Here is a 17,665-nt window from a genome sequence, read left to right as displayed (position 1 = left end):
ACACCCCTACTTCCTATCGCTATGAATTGCAGACTTTGGTTTCAGCTTAGAACAAACAAAAAACATACTCTTGGTATTACAAACAGAAGGATAAGATAATTATATGAACCTGTGTTATTAGTCTTTGACCTCTGTGACCTCTAGGTATAAGGTAATTTCCTTTACATTTTAAGTCAATCCCCTGATTGAATTAAATGATTTTCTGAACTGAGGGCAAGGGCAATTAAATATGAACCAATCTTTTTCAGATCCTCAGTATTTGAAATTGAATTCATTGAGTGAAATAATTTTGACATGTAAAAATACACTGATTTCAAGGATTTTACATTCTAGGGTTCCTAGAGTGATTTGCTTCTATTTCCACCCCTGCATACCACCACCATGTTCACCATGGTCAACTGTTGCTATGAAGATTCACCCTGATCATGTGAGACTTCATGAGATTTTTTTTTTTTTGTCTCTCAAAAGTTGAATGATAAAAGCCCCTTCGTGTTTCCAGAGCTGCTCGAAGTTGCTTCACATACAGTGTCTTGAAAAGATTATGGGCAAGTTACAAGACAAATAACAAGAGGTCATACTGTGTTAAGGAGCTAGACTAACATAAACATCTAATAGGACTGCATAGGGTTTCATGAGTGGTCAACGGGGGTATTGCTCCATATCGGGAGGAATGTATGAGGACTTTAAAGAGATTGAGATAGAGATTGATAGACATTTAAAGTAGTTCGAGTGAGAGATGGAGAGTGAGGATGATAATGAGAGGGGAAAAGAGTGAGTCAGAAAATGAAAGAGCAAGTCAGAGGAACGAGAGAGAGAGAGAGAGAGAGAGAGAGAGAGAGAGCGAGAGAGAGAGAGAGAGAGGGGTGGGGGAGGGAGAAAGAAAGAAAGAAAGAGAGAAAGAGGAGGGGTTTTAAGACTCTGCCTCTCAATGAGGTACCAGTGAGGATAGGCGGTCACTCACACACACCACCACCCACACTCGCTCAGTCAGTCATTGAAGACAGAGATGGCTAAGCAAAGTTGACCATTGGACCCTAGACTTCTTGTAAGTCAACATCCGGATGTTGATCATTCCCTCATTCGGATTGTCTGTCCTTTCCTTCTCTTTGCTCTTCATCATTATGCACATCAAGTGGGAAATAATCTCATCTTCACCAAAGACAGGAACTCTGCTCCAATGACTCTAAAAGTGGACTCTACTCTGTTCTACTTGCCTAGGTCAGCCAGATGAACACACACAAACCAGCCCACAAAGCCAAGGTATGTCCCCTACTCTGGAACCTGGGCATTTTGGGTTACTGGTATCATTCCAAGATTTTTTGTTAGCGGTAACAACTGATGGGCTGCTAATAGTAAGTACCTACTATAACAATTGTATTTTATTAAGCCATTGACGCATGTGTGAATTTGACAAGACCGTTATTGAATTGTACTCATCTGAGTAATTTACTGCAGTAGCCCAGGCAATGCACAGAGTGGTTACTGTTACTGTGAAGTATTTAGTCTGTAATGTGATACCCAGATGTCTAGCCAGTAGATTTTAGGGGAGTGACAATAAATAGAATTTTTTTTGTTCATGTAATGAGCCCGGGACACGTCACAGGTTTATGAAACAACTTCTGTGGCGCAGCTAGAACACACAGTACCACACTCAAAACATCTAAGAAGACATAAGTATCTTTTAAAATGTAAATTCTTGACTCAATAATTCAGCTCTTCTTGTTGGTTCTTTGAGCTGCTAGTTTGTGTATTTTGACGCCAGAATGTCACACCTTTCTTTGTTTTATAGTTGTATATGTGGGGCCGTACGGGCGGGGGGGGCAAGTAAAATCACAGTTGGGGAGCCCGGTTTTAGGACATAGTAGATAACAAGTTGTGGTGTCCCTAAACACTGCTCCACTATCCAGAACTCAAGATGTCATTGTATATAGGTGATTTTGCAACTACGGGCACTTTTGGCATGTCATATTTAAATTAAAATGTTTCTTAAAAAAGACTTTTATCACAATAAATACTTTCCTCATTTTATCAGGACCCATAACCTGGTATTGGCTGTGACCATTTTATTCAACAATAGATGGAATTTACCTCTGCAAATGTTATTACCATCACATCATAAAACCTTCAATTTTAGTTTACAACTAAATCACAAACAACATGTGGTTTGGGATTATTTGGTTTATCTGTCAATAGGATTTGGCACTTGCACATTTAGAAATAATTATTAGAATTCCTTATTGGCTGTTTATATGTCTGTTTGCTTCCTGTGGCTGTTTGCTGCCTGTGTTTGTACAGTACCATAAACAATGCAATTGCATGTCAAAATGGTTATGTACTCACTCATTTTTAAGTTGATCTATTGAGAACAAGTGCTTTACACTTGATGAAGAGAGTAGTGGGATATTTAATGTGCACATATTTTTTATTCAGAAATATTTGTCGATTATGGTAGTAAAGACTGTGTGGCAATAACGACAGGATAATGTTGTTAGAAATGACTTTGTGGAAATGGGTATTTACAATATGATCGATTGTTATAAAAACAGTAAAAGATTACGTGATAAGCAATATTGAGCAGGGTTTACCCATTTTATACAAAAATTATACAAAAAGTCTTTCTTTTCTGATGGCAATAACCTGGAAAATGTCAATACCGACCCTATTTGTGGTGGTAATGACAATGTTTTAATGACGATTTGCTAATATTTGGGATTACACTACCAGGTTTACTTTGTTAATATGATCAGTTTCCATTTGATAAACTCCGACCACAATAGAATGAGATGTATCCTACCAAATAGAGGACAGTGTAGATGACTTATGACCGTTTGACACATTCCAAGTTGCTTTACTTGGAGGTGGATATATAATATATTATACGTCATATCCTTGTTCTTCACCGTCTCTTCCCAGTTCTTGTGTGACTCGATATGTACAATTTTGAAAAAGCACAGCGTGGTGGTAATGATGCAATACTGTGGGACAAAATTGGCGGCAACTGTATTTTGTGGAATTACAATAGATTTCGTGCTTATGCACTATGAACATTAATTATTTTTAAAGAAAAATCATGTTGAAATACATTGAAGAAGTTCAAAAGTCATGTTCTGGGCCAAGTGCCTTGTCAATGCAAAACAGTCAAATGGATGGTTATGTTATGGTCCACTTACTATATATACACCAGTCAAAAGTTAGTACACACCTACTCATTCAAGGGTTTTTCTTTATTTTACGATGATCTACATTGTAGAATAATAGTGAAGACATCAAAACTATGAAGTAACACATGGAATCATGTATAACCAACAAGCCAACCATTGCCTTGATGACAGCTTGGCATTATCTCAACCAGCTTCACCTGGAACGCTTTTTTAACAGTCTTGAAGGAGTTCAAACATATGCTGAGGATTTGTTGGCTGCTTTTCCTTCACTCTGCAGTCCAACTCATCCCAAACCATCTGAATTGAGTTGAGGTCGGGTGATTGTGGAGGCCAGGTCATCTGATGCAACACTCCATCACTCTCCTTCTTAGTCAAACCCTCTGTTCCTAGGCTGTCATTGAAAAGTCAGTTCTTAACTGACATGCCTAGTTAAATAAAGGTAAAATAAAAAATACATAAATTACACAGCCTGGAGGTGTGTTGGGTCATTGTCCTGTTGATTAAAATGATTGTCCCAATAAGCACAAACCAGATGGGAAGGTGTAATGTTACAGAATGCTGTGGTAGCCTTGCTGGTAAAGTGTGCCTTGAATTCTAAATATATCACAGTGTTCCAGCAAAGCACTCCCACACAATCACACCTCCTCCTCCATGCTTCACGGTGGGAACCACACATGCGGAGATCATTCGTTCACCTATTCTGCGTTTCATAAAGACACTGCGGTTGGAACCAGAAATCTCAAATGTGGACTCATCAGACCAAAGGACAGATTTACACCTGTCAAATGTCCATTGCTCCTGTTTCTTTATCCCAAGCAAGTCTCTTCATCTTACTGGTGTCCTTTAGTAGCGATTTCTTTGCAGCAATTCAACCATTAATACCTGTATCATGCAGTCTCCTCTGAACAGTTGATGTTGATATGTGTCTGTTACTTGAACTCTGATGCATTTATTTGGGATTCAATTTCTGATTTCTGAGGATGGTAACTCTAATGAACTTATCCTCTGCAGCAGAGGTAACTCTGGGTCTTCCTTTCCTGTGGTGGTCCTCATGAGAGCCAGTTTCATCATAGTGCTTGATGGGTTTGGCGACTGCACTTGAAGAAACTTTCGAAGTTCTTGAAATTTTCCGGATTGACTGACCTTCATGTCTTAAAGTAATGATGGACTGTCATTTCCCTTTGCTTATTTGAACTGTTGTTGCCTATAACATGGACTTATTATACCAAATAGGGCTATCTTCTTTATACCACCCCTACCTTGATTGTATCAAATGCATTAAGAAGGAAAAAAATTCCACAAATTAACTTTTAACAAGGCACACCTGTTAATTGAAATGCATTCCATGATGCTGGTTGAGAGAATGCCAAGATTGTGAAAACCTGTCATCAAGGCAAAGGATGGCTACTTTGAAGAATCTCAAATATAAAATATACTTTTATTGGCTTTCCACTTTTTTGGTACTACATGATTTCATGTGTTAATTCATAGTATTGAGGTTGTCGAGTAGAGTAGTCCAGAAGGCTACACTGAAAAACCTACAGTAACCTCTATCAAATAAAAAGATAGCGGAGTCACAAAAGTACTGAATCCAGAAGAGAAACAACAGTACTGCCACATAATACATTATGGGACAGCTATAAACAATGCTGCCCCATCAACAACTCAATCCAAAATGGTCCCCCCTTGAACTGAAAGAGAGGCTCTTTTTGTAGGGGAAGCCCCTCCAATCAGAACATACCAAACACTAATAAAGCAATTACCATCAAAGCCTACATTTTCCACTCAGCTAAACATTGTGATGGCGCTGTGATGGCACTGTGATAGACGGCATCCAATTGGTTGAGTAGAGTGTTGGAGGCTATTTTGTAAATGACATCGCCAAAGTTGAGGATTGTTAGGATAGTCAGTTTTACAGGGTATGTTTGGCAGCATGAGTGAAGGATGCTTTGTTGTGAAATAGGAAGCTGATTCTAGAGGTCATTTTGGATTGGAGATGCTTAATGTGAGTCTTGAAGGAGAGTTTACAGTCTAACCAGACACCTAGAATATGTGGACAACTACAAAATAGCTAAGTCAGAACCGTCCAGAGCAGTGATGCTGGACGGGAGGGCAAGTGCGGGGAGCGATCGGTTGAAGAGCATGCATTTAGTTTTACTTGCATTTAAGAGCAATTGGAGGCAACGGAAGGAGAGTTGTATGGCATTGAAGCTTGTCTGGAGGTTTGTTAACACAGTGTACAAAGAAGGGCCAGAAGTATACAGAGGTGATTGAGTCCTGGTGAATCCAATAATCACTTATGCACGTGATGGGGGGGAGGCAGGTGTGCGGAATGATGATGGCAGGAGTGCACGATGCTGGGGAGCCTGGCGCCCTCGATGACAATGGGGGAAGAGAGGGAGCAGGCGTGACAACAATGGAAGGTTTGATTGACCGATTGAACCTTAATTTTTTGCAATCAGGATGAAGAGAAGATTTTGGATGATGCTGTGTTGAAAATGTTATCCATACTTTTCTGAATCTGGTCTAAATAATTATCTTTGTATTTTTGGCAAGTTTAGAATTCCTTCCATAATAATGGAAGCTACTAATACAATTATTCAACATTTTTGATATGAGGCATTTTTCTCAGAAAGGCCATTTCAAGTCTAGGAATTCCTCTTTCAGGAAATAGCTTTAACATTTAATAAGTAGATTATATTACTATAAATGTTTTCATGAAAATACATAATTTATTCATTTTAAAGTTTAAAAAAAACTTGGAATTTAGTTGGACTTTTTTCAACAAAAGTCCTGTTTGATAAAGTAGCTCACAAATGGTATTTATATTTGTATTTAATTTTCTGCTCTTTTGCACACCCCATAAAAAATATTAAACTAGTAAATGCTGTACTCAATATATTAGGGATGTTGGAAGCAGGGTGTTTACATGAGTTGAGTTACTTGAATAAGCAACTCTTTAAATATACTTATCTTCAGACTCGATTTCTTCAGTGCTGTTGGAGTGTTTCATTAGAACAACAGCCACCATGTACCATATCAAGAACATTACACAAGAAGTGGCGAGAGGGTGCTAATTTGCTGATGTAGAGGGACATTTGGATGCTGCACTTGTTCTTTGGCCTCCACCATGCTAGCCAATGTGTACATTATGACATGAAGTTTATGTAGATTATATATTATATTTTCTATGTCGAAGATGGGATGAAAGTGACCAGTGCCTGATGTCTGAGTGGGTCTTTGAAAGAAGTGTATGGGATGGGGCACGTCACAATCATGCAAAACATTTTAAATATTATTTCAGATAAAACACTTTTATTTAGGATCAAATGTTTAATCATTTAAATGTTTTATTGTTTGGGGGTGGGGGGTGGGGGGTGGGGTTGTAGTCACAAACGTGATGTAGTAATTTGTGTGCTATGAATATGGGACAAAATACTGTTTAGTACCTAACATACAGTGAATTTGTCCCAATACTTTTGGTCCCTTAAAATGGGGGGACTGTGTAAATAAAGGGTGTAATTTAGTTCACCCAATATGGATGACAATACCCTCAAATTAAGGCTGACAGCCTGCACTTTAACCTCACTGTCCCAAAACATTTGGAGTTCACTGTGTATATATATATATTAAATAACATTTTGATTTGTGTCACTGATCTACACACAATACCCCATAATGTCAAGGTAGAATTATTATTTTCGTAATTTTTACAAATTAAATAAACATGAAAAGCTGAAATGTCTTGAGTCAGTAAGAATTCAAACCTTTTATTATGGCAAGCCTAAATAAGTTCAGGAGTGAAAATGTCCCTCTCAAGTCACATAATAAGTTGTATGGTCTCTCTCTGTGTGCAATTAATGTTTAACGTGATTTTTAAATGACTACCCCATTTCTATACCCCAGATGTACAATTATCTGTAAGGTCCTTCAGTCGAGCAGTGAATTTCAAGCACAGATTCAAACACAAAGACCAGGGAGTTTTTCCAATGGTTTGCAAAGAAGGGCACCTATTGGTAGATGGGTAAAAAAAACTGACATTGAGTATATCTTTGGGTCAATACACCCATTCACTACAAAGATACAGGCGCCCTTCCTAACTCAGTTGCTGGAGAGGAAGGAAACCGCTCAGGGATTTCACCATGAGGCCAATGGTGATTTTAAAATGGTTACAGAAGATTAATGGCTGTGATAGGAGATAACTGAGGATGGATCAGCAACATTATAGTTACTCCACAATACTAACCTAAATTACAGAGTGAAAAGAAGGAAGACTATACGGAATAAAAATATTCCAAAATATGCATCCTGTTTTCAGTAAGGCACTAAGGTAAAACTGCAAATAATATTGCAATGATATTTACTTCATGTCTTGAATACAAAGCGTTATGTTTGGGGCAAATCCAACACAACACATCACTGAGTACCACTCTTCATATTTTCAAGCATGGTGTTGGCTACATCATGTTGTGGGTATGCTTGTCATCAGCAAGGACTAGGGAGTTGTTTAAGATTTTATTTAAATGGAAGAGAGCTAAGCACAGACAAAATCCTAGAAGAAAACCTTGTTCAGTCTGCTTTCCAACAGACACTGGAAGATAAATTCACCTTTCAGCAGGACAATAGCCTAAAACACAAGGCCAAAAATACACTGGAGTTACTTACCAAGACGACATTGAATGTTCCTGAGTGGCCTAGTTACAGTTTTGACTTAAATAGGCTTAAAATTATATTGCAAGACATGAAAATGGCTGTCTAGCAATGATCATCAACCAACTTGAAAGAGCTTGAAGAATAAAAAGTAAATAAAATGTGAGTAAATATTGTACAATCCAGATGTGCAAAGATCTTAGAGACTTACCCAGAAAGACTCACAGCTGTCATCGCTGCCAAATGTGATTCTAACGCGTATTGACTCAGGGGTGTGAATATTTATGCAAACGACATATTTCTGTATTTTAATACATTTGCTAAAATTGTCACTTTGTCATTATACAGAATGGGTGAGAGGAAAAAATGTATTTAATCAATGTTGCATTCGATCTATTTAAACCATTTTTCAAAATGTGGAATAAGTCAAGGGTTGTGAGTACTTTCTGAAGGCACAAACTATACAGACTGAGTAACATTTCAACTAACTATCTACTAAACGTAGCTCTAAACCTAACCTTAGCAAGCAGTTGCTTATCAACAGATAGTTTGTTGATGGTATGACCATCTCTAGAGCATTTACAGATGAAGAATTTGGACTATCCAAATAAAGTGTGACTGTCGCCCCTCTCTCACATTGGCCGATATCTCCAAACTTTCCACTTCAGTTTAGTAGGTATCCACTTTAGAAGTGAGCAGTGCAAGATAATAATTGACCGGTCTTAATTTCAAGTCGAGGGCAGAGGTAATTTCCTCACAAACAATCTCTCAGATAATAGTGGCCAACTCTTTCTGTTGTCGGGTGTTGAGTGCTGCCATGTTCCCAAAGGTGAATTGTGAACAGACAGAATATGCCTGATGCTGGAGCGAAATAGACCTGCTATTGATTCTTGCAATACAGTGAACGTCCCACACCATATTAAGATGTTACATGTTGACAATTATTTTAAAATAAGTCTGTTAATTCATAGTTATTTTGCAAAGGAAATCTACGAGAAACCCACACATTTCAATGCCACCGGAACCATAAGTAACGAACTCTTATGATAAACTATTAGGAATCCAAATACCACCTTCTACCATTGCAAAACATACTTAATCAATTAGATACAATATGCCATTTTTTTGCCTTGAAAGAAAGGAAAGGAAATAAGCCCATATATTCCATCTGGACATGATTATGTGGAGAACCATCTCCATAAAGTATGTGAATGTGCCAAAGTTTTCCCTGAAACAGTGCCGGATCCCTGCTGGGGAGGACTATTACTGCTATTACCTTGAAGTACACTCCAGACAGAAAAGGAGCCCCCAGGAACCTTTTGGGGGTCAAAACGATTGCCACTGTGGGGAACCTTTTCATTTTCATTTCAATAGTATTTTGTTATTTCAAGTTAGGGTTAGGGTTCCATTTTGAACCTTTTAAATAATATATTGTTACTGGTATTTACATGATTATCATTGTTATTGTTCATATTAATGTATTATACATTCATATTTTTATATAATCAATATTATTCATCAATATTTAAATATGATCAATATTGTATTGTAACAAAATGCTGACTTGTAGCAATGGAAGGCTACTTGGCTCTTTAAAATCACATACACTTTCAGATATAGGATTTTAATTTGACCAGTATTGTCGTAGCAAAATAATCCTGTAGCCACAGGTTTTTAACGTTTAGTCCATAATGTTGCTTGATTGGTGGTTAGGCTATTAGCTGTGCATAAGTAGGCTACATGAAAAGTGAAATACTATTTATATAACCATGTTAGTACAGGTTTTCATTGAATTTATATAAATCACAAAGCTAGTCTGTATTTTCAGCGGAGAATGACATTTTTCTCAGTTATAAAAGTGTGATCAAATTAAGATCCTACACTTGTATGTCAGCTTTTAACAAGGCTGCAGAACTGGTCGTGTTCGATCTTAACCTTTAATGACTTTAAAACAGAACACAGGAATGATAACTACTCTCACAGGTGGCCAAAAAGAACATTATGAAAGCTACATCTCCAATCTTCTGACAGAATGCCACCACTAGAATACATATAGTTTAATATAAATACAATGTATCTACTGATAATAAACTAGGAATTTTTTTTTTATTCAGTGATAGAAAAACCTGTCATTACAAACTCAATTTGCTTCATTTGGAAGGCCAGCTAGAGGACTAAAAAGGCACTACGCCTCACTCAAAGTTTAATTGAGGCACAATTCCCAATCCATACGGCTTGCGGGATAACGCAAAATGGATTGGGAGGGCTAAGTGGAAGTATTGAGATTGAGCCTTAGACTAGCTACATTTCTTTACTTCAGTGGGGCGGCAGGTAGCATAGTGGTTAGAGCTTTGGGCCAGTAACCAGAAAGTTGCTGGATCGAATCCCTGAGCTGACAAGGTAAAAATCTGTTGTTCTGAGCAAGGCCACTGCTCCCTGTTAATGTTGATTAAGGCAAAAAAAACACACCTCTCTGATTCAGAGAGGGTTGGGTTAAATGGGAAGACACATTTCAGCTGAATACATTGAGTTGGACAACTGACTAGGTACCCCCCTTTCCTTGACTTGGTTGCTGAGTCTGTCAGGCAAATCCACTAGTAAAAAATACATTTTAAATCCTCCGCACGTGCCAGCAACAAGGTTCCTCCAAGAACCCCTCAACTAACCAAAGGTGCAAATAAGAATCCATTGACTAGCAAAGGTTCCTTGAGGATCTCCTTGGTAAGAGTGAAGTGTGTGCGCACATGCCTGTGCACGTGTGTATATGTTATTTGTGTTGGGTCACCTCTGTTTACACCAAGGTAAACCGTAATATTGTAAAGTTATATTTGCCACATCTGTTATATTTGCCACACATGCCACATTTGTTTCTCTGTCTGGCCCTCTGTAGAGCCTCAGTTCTGTAATAAAGTGAAAAAACAGTACTATCAGCAATTTTGGGCAGTAAGCATTATGACATTTTGATCTAGTATCTATTGTTAACAGTTAGCTTTTCCAGATGTTTATAACCAGTGTTCTGCAACAGTATGGAATTGGGAGCAGATTGACTAGCTTTTTCCCAGCTCTCAACATGGCCTTCAATAGTTTGTCATCAAAAACTCAAAAATGTTCTCAAATAGACAGGCCATAAGGTGCTATGTAAGAAAAATAGCATGATTCTATTGAATATCAAATTTGAAAACATATTTTAAAAATTGTGTCAATCCCCATGTGACTTAGAATTGTATTCCCTTAATATGATATTAAGTTAGCAAGTGTGGACGAAAGGCACCATTGTGCCTATAATTTTGGAACTCACTGTTGAACATTATTGATCAATATTCCTTTATTATGCTCTCCTTTCACAGTGAGCAACAACACTTTGAGATGTAGATCCCTGAGCAGTAGTACTGTAGAAATATAAGTTGTTGTTGTGGTGCTATCGAGTAATAGTAGTAGTACTGTAGTAGTTTGTAAAAGCAGTAGTAGTAGTAGTAGTATTAGCAGAAGTAGTAGTAGTAGCAGCAGTAATAAGGGTCATAATGTAATGATAATGTTATGTCCATTGTAGGCTAGGCATCTGTGCTTCCTCTTCCTCATGTGCTTCCCTTTGGCGTGGGGTGGCGTCCCTGGCCCATGTCGGCACTCTGTGACCAAGGGTCACCTCCTCAACCTCAACTGCCTGGTGAGGACACCTCATACCACACCAAATCATGCAGTAATATCAACAGACTCTACAAACGAAATATCAAGTTGAGATACAGATCATTAAAATCACTCAAACAGTCATAAGTCATGCCTGGAATGTATTGATGTGAAGGTTTCCTCCCAAGTTAGACTTATTTTATTGTTCTAAGGTAATTTCTTTACCTTATGTGACCCACACACATAACTAACGAAAACTATATGTGGCAGATGGGAATTCTGTACGGCTGCATGCCTACTCCTACTTTCCTCCTGGAGAATCATAACTGCCCAATTCTACGCTTCTGTTTTAAATGTCAATGTTTGTATCTTTGTTTGCCACGTAGATTGATAATCAGTTGGAGAATGGCTGGTCAATAACCTACGTATTCACTGAGCGCCAGAGTTTGGTGAGTATTTCCTACTTCACTGCAATTACATCTTTCACAACAAAATGACTTTGATTTGTGCAGATAAAGAATGGTATACCAAAGATAAACGACATCACAATCAGTCAGTGTCAAGACAGTACCTACACTTTCAAGATGTGCCAGGCTGGCAAACTGATTGAAACTAATGCTCTCACATCTGTCAAGGAGATTCAAGTCCATTACATCTCTTGCTCCTTTCGACCTTTACGCAATAGTCTAATTGCATTTAGAAGACAAAATGTAATCCCATGAAAGAGCCCTTGGTTGTTAATAACCTGGAAGGGAAATGGTTTGAAAATACTTATAAACTGTGTGAAGTTACAGGAGATAAACAGAGAGCGAGAGAGCTCAAATCAAATGTATTTATATAGCCCTTCGTACATCAGCTGATATCTCAAAGTGCTGTACAGAAACCCAGCCTAAAACCCCAAACAGCAAGCAATGCAGGTGTAGAAGCACGGTGGCTAGGAAAAACTCCCTAGAAAGGCCAAAACCTAGGAAGAAACCTAGAGAGGAACCAGGCTATGTGGGGTCTCTTCTGGCTGTGCCGGGTGGAGATTATAACAGAACACGGCCAAGATGTTCAAATGTTCATAAATGGCCAGCATGGTCGAATAATAATAAGGCAGAACAGTTGAAACTGGAGCAGCAGCACGGTCAGGTGGACTGGGGACAGCAAGGAGTCATCATGTCAGGTAGTCCTGGGGCATGGTCCTAGTGCTCAGGTCCTCCGAGAGAGAGAAAGAAAGAGAGAATTAGAGAGAGCATATGTGGGGTGGCCAGTCCTCTTCTGGCTGTGCCAGGTGGAGATTATAACAGAACATGGCCAAGATGTTCAAATGTTCATAAATGGCCAGCATGGTCAAATAATAATAAGGCAGAACAGTTGAAACTGGAGCAGCAGCACGGCCAGGTGGACTGGGGATAGCAAGGAGTCATCATGTCAGGTAGTCCTGGGGCATGGTCCTAGGGCTCAGTGTTTCTTCCGTTGAAGGAGAGTCGGACCAAAATGCAGCGTGGTTAGTTCGATACATGTTTAATAAACGAATAAACACGAAATACAAAACAACAAACGGAACGTGAAAACCTATACAGCCTATCTGGTGAAATACAAAACACTGAGACAGGAACAATCACCCACAAAACACACAGTGAAACCCAGGCTACCTAAATATGGTTCCCAATCAGAGACAACGAGAATCACCTGACTCTGATTGAGAACGGCCTCAGGCAGCCATAGACTATGCTAGACACCCCTACTCAGCCACAATCCCAATACCTACTTAAACCCCAATACCACAACACAACACAAAATAACCCCATGTCACACCCTGGCCTGACCAAATAAATATATAAACACAAAATACTAAGACCAGGGCGTGACACTCAGGTCCTCCGAGAGAGAGAAGGAGAGAATTAGAGAACGCACACTTAGACACCGAATAGGACAGGAGAAGTACTCCAGATATAACAAACTGACCCTAGCCCCCCCGACACATAAACTACACATAAACTACTGCAGCATAAATACTGGAGGCTGAGACAGGAGGGGTCAGGAGACACTGTGGCCCCATCCGAGGACACCCCCGGACAGGGCCAAACAGGAAGGATATAACCCCACCCACTTTGCCAAAGCACAGCCCCCACACCACTAGAGATCTTCAGCCACCAACTTACCATCCTGAGACAAGGCTGAGTATAGCCCACAAAGATCTCCGCCATGGCACAACCCAAGGGGGAGAGAGCTGTGTGAGCTGTGTGGCAGCACGGAGTCGGGATGCCTTCCCTCATTTTAACTTGGTGGTTAACATCATGCTTTGGGGCTGTTTTTCTGCAAAGGGACCAGGATGACTGATCCGTGTAAAGGAAAGAATGAATGGGGCCATGTATCGTGAGATTTTGAGTGAAAACCTCCTTCCATCAGCAAGGGCATTGAAGATGAATCGTGGCTGGTTCTTTCAGCATGACAATGATCCCAAACACACCGCCCAGGCAACGAAGGAGTGGCTTCGTAAGAAGCATTTCAAGGTCCTGGAGTGGCGTAGCCAGTCTCCAGATCTCAACCCCATAGAAAATCTTTGGAGGGAGTTGAAAGTCTGTGTTGCCCAGCAACAGCCCCAATACATCACTGCTCTAAAGGAGATCTGCATGGAGGAATGGACCAAAATTCCAGCAACAGTGTGTGAAAACCTTGTGAAGACTTACAGAATGCGTTTGACCTCTGTCATTGCCAACAAAGGCTATATAACAAAATATTGAGATAAACTTTTGTTATTGACCAAATACTTATTTTCCATCATAATTTGCAAATAAATGAAAAATAAATCCTACAATGTGATTTTCTGGATTTTTTTTTCTCATTTTGATTGTCATAGTTGAAGTGTACCTATGATGAAAATTACAGGCCTCTCTCATCTTTTTAAGTGGGAGAACTTGCACAATTGGTGGCTGACTAAATACTATTTTTGCCCCACTGTATGGTCAGATTTGCCAAATGGAGGGCGAGGGAGAGCTTTGTATACGTATACGCTTTGTATTTTTTTCCTTCTGATAGGCCACATGTAATATGCTGATAGCATTTAGGTAAAACTGATTTAAGTTTCCCTGCATTAAAGTCCCTGGCCACTATGAGCGTCGCCTCTGGATGAGCTTTTTATTGTTTTCTTACAACGGTGTACAGCTCATTGAGTGCGGTTTTAGTGCCAGTATCGGTCTTTGATGGTATGTAGACATAAATGCCTAGGTGCCCTCCCTGTATCTTACCAGAGACTGCTGTTCTGTCCTGCCAATAGAGTGTTTAACCCACCAGCTGTACGTTGTTAATGTTGTCGTTCAGCAACGAGTGAAACATAAGATATTACAGTTTGTAATGTCTCGTTGTTAGGATAAATGTGCTTTCAGTTCGTCCCATTTATTTTCCAGCGATTGAACATTAGCTAGCAGGACGGAAGGCATGGGCAGATTAGCCACTCATCGCCTGATCCTCACAAGGCACCCTGATCTCTTTTTGCTAAATCTGTGTATCCTTCTCCAGTGAATAACGGGGATCTAGGCCTGGTCGGGTGTCTGTATTATATCCCTCCCATCTGACTCATTGAATAAGAACTCTTTTTCCAGTTTGAGGTGATCAATCACAGTTCTGATGTCCAGAAGCTCTTTTTGGTCATAAGAGACGGTAGCAACAACTTTATGTACAAAACAAGTTACGAAGAATGCAGAAAAACTAACAAAACTACATGGTTGGGTAAAAGTCGATAAGACGGCAGCCTTCCCCTCCGGCGCCATTACCAACATCATAGTAACAGAGGTTATTTTAATAGCTAACATTTCGATGACAATATTAAATAGATATGCTGATAGATGACAACCTTGTTTTACTCCTCTTGACAGTTTAAAACTTTCTGAGAAGTAGCCATTATTTACTATTTTACACCTAGAGTTACTATACATGACTTTAACCCATTTTATAAGAGATTGTCAAAAATTTAAATGTTCCAGGCATTTATACACAAACTCCAGTTGTACTTCATCAAAAGCCTTTTCAAAGTCAGCTATGAGTAGCAGGCCTGGTTTCCCAAATTTTTCATAGTGTTCTATTGTTTCCAGTACTAGCCTTATATTATCTCCACTGTATCGTCCATGTAAAAAACCTGTCTGATTAGAATTAATAATGTCCGACAATACCTTTTTAATTCTATGAGAATTTTTGCATCACAATATTGGAGTGTAAGGGTTCTCAAATTTTTTTAGAGGACTGGATCTTTATACTTCCCACTTATATCCTGTTTCACTAATAATGACATCAGACCTTCTTTTTGAGTGTCTGATAATCTACCATTTGCGAACAGCTTGAGTGGTGAAAACATGCTAATAACAGTACTTTGAGTATATCAAAAAAGTGTTTGGTATACCTCAACTTATATACCATCCAGCCCTGGAGTTTTCTCTGACTTAAAGGCTTTAAAACATATGCTTATTAAAGTACTTTGCTTCCTCTTTCAAATATAATTTGGTGTATCATGGGTGATTCTGTCATTTGCAACAAGTTTCAGAAAATTATTTTTAGTAGCATTTCTATGTTGAAGATTAAACAATTATTTGGTGATTTCTTTTCCCCATATTCCATCCAGTTTGCTTTATTTAAAATATATATATTGCACTTGATCTTTCTTGAATTAAGTTCCTCCATTTATTTTTGTTTTTCCTAGAACTTATTCTGAGACACTATGGTACAGTTTTTATTGCTATTTATCTGTTCTGTTAGACCTTCCATTTCCTTTGTTAGTATGGACTCTTTTGAACTAAATTGCTTTTGTTTATACTGAGTACTGAATTACATGGCCTCTAAAGACACATTTAAAAGTATCCCATACATTTAAGTGTCCCATACAATAAGGGGATTTGCTGTACCTACAGTATGTTATGTCTGAAAAAGTCAGTTATAAATTCCTCTGTCCTAGTTAAAAACAAGTTATTATCCAATAGGCTTTGATTACATTTCCAATATCCCCGGCCATGTGGAAATTCAGCAAGAGTAATGTATATGCCAATTATCTGATGGTCCGACTGCATTCTGTCTCCTATCAACACTTTTTTCACCTTTGGTGCCAACTAGAATGACATAAGAAAGTAGTCAAGATGACTAGCTTGATTGTTGATAACTTTTACTACTCCTTGAGTCTAGTGTTACAGGAAGCAAAGTTGATATGGCTAAGAGGAAAGGACTATCTGTTGAGACATGAGTGTCCGGGGCTGGTTTCCCCAAAGCACCTTAAGTCTAAGTTTCATGTTAGAACCTTTGTAGGAGCATTGTTAAATCTCCAAGCTATTTCCCAAAACCATCATTAGTATCCCTTGCCTGCAGTCAAATCACCAAATTGTCCTCTAGTGGCCTCATGGGTGGAATGTTAATATTTTTTATAACTTCATCATTATTTTATTTTTAACACAGAAAACTGGTGTTTCTATATCAAACGGTTTCGTTGTATTTCAGTCTTCTGTGATGCATATAAAGTGTAACATTGGGATGCAAACTCAAAATGTAATACATTTCAACTCTATGGGCTCTATTTTAATGAGCCTAATGCAATGGTAAATCTAAGCAAAGGTGGTAGCGATATAGGTTCTGGGGTGTGTGAGAAATATTTAAGCTATTTTCACTATCTCAACTATCACAGCACTTGCTGGCGTTGCTGCGGAATGGCTGGGTTTTGATGATGAAGTCGTGGAAGTGTCAAGGCTTGGCCAATCAGAGTGTGCCCCATGGCAAAATATGTGGTTGATTCATGTTGTGTATTTCCGGACTTTTATGCATTGCCCTGGAATAAACTCCAATTTCAATGTTAGTCCATTATAGTTTGTTAAATGCCTTACAGAAACAAAATAACAAAATGTAGACCTATCTTTGCTAAATACGTGAACTTGAACCCATTTTCAGACTACATTGTTCGAAGTAATAGGCCTAATGTATTGCATTATGGCTGAGCATGAACATGCCAAGCATTGTCAATAATCAAGATTAAATGCATTACTGATAAACGCTAAGAATGGGAATAAGAATAAATCATTCTCATAAATTCTAAACAAAACCAAACAATAACTTGTTTTAAATAGGCTACCTCACAATTAAAGGCCCCATAATTTCTCCCCGTGGGAATATAATATTTAAACAACCCAGACTATGGAGCGTTTTACGCACATCCAAAACGGGACCTGCATGGCTAAAATAATGTGGGCCAGCATACAATGCATAGATAGATA

General features: G+C 38.7%; 1 protein-coding gene across 3 annotated transcripts in view; it reads left to right on the top strand.

The window, feature by feature from the left end:
* Nucleotides 1-938: 938 nt before the first annotated feature.
* The window catches only part of LOC109893129 (uncharacterized), a 50,940-nt gene continuing 34,213 nt past the window's right edge, over nt 939-17,665 (top strand). The window contains exons 1-4 of one of the 3 annotated variants that reach the window (XM_031825483.1): nt 939-1,045; nt 1,219-1,352; nt 11,362-11,475; nt 11,822-11,884. In XM_031825483.1, the coding sequence (XP_031681343.1) occupies nt 1,263-1,352; nt 11,362-11,475; nt 11,822-11,884 (267 nt within the window). In that variant the 5' untranslated portion in view covers nt 939-1,045; nt 1,219-1,262. Of the gene's footprint in view, nt 1,353-11,361; nt 11,476-11,821; nt 11,885-17,665 lie in introns of all 3 variants that reach the window. The other 2 variants (XM_020486211.2, XM_020486194.2) reach the window with 2 other exon arrangements.

Source organism: Oncorhynchus kisutch, linkage group LG1 (assembly GCF_002021735.2).
Source record: "Oncorhynchus kisutch isolate 150728-3 linkage group LG1, Okis_V2, whole genome shotgun sequence".
Taxonomy (NCBI): domain Eukaryota; kingdom Metazoa; phylum Chordata; class Actinopteri; order Salmoniformes; family Salmonidae; genus Oncorhynchus; species Oncorhynchus kisutch.
This window is presented reverse-complemented; position numbering and strand designations above follow the sequence as displayed.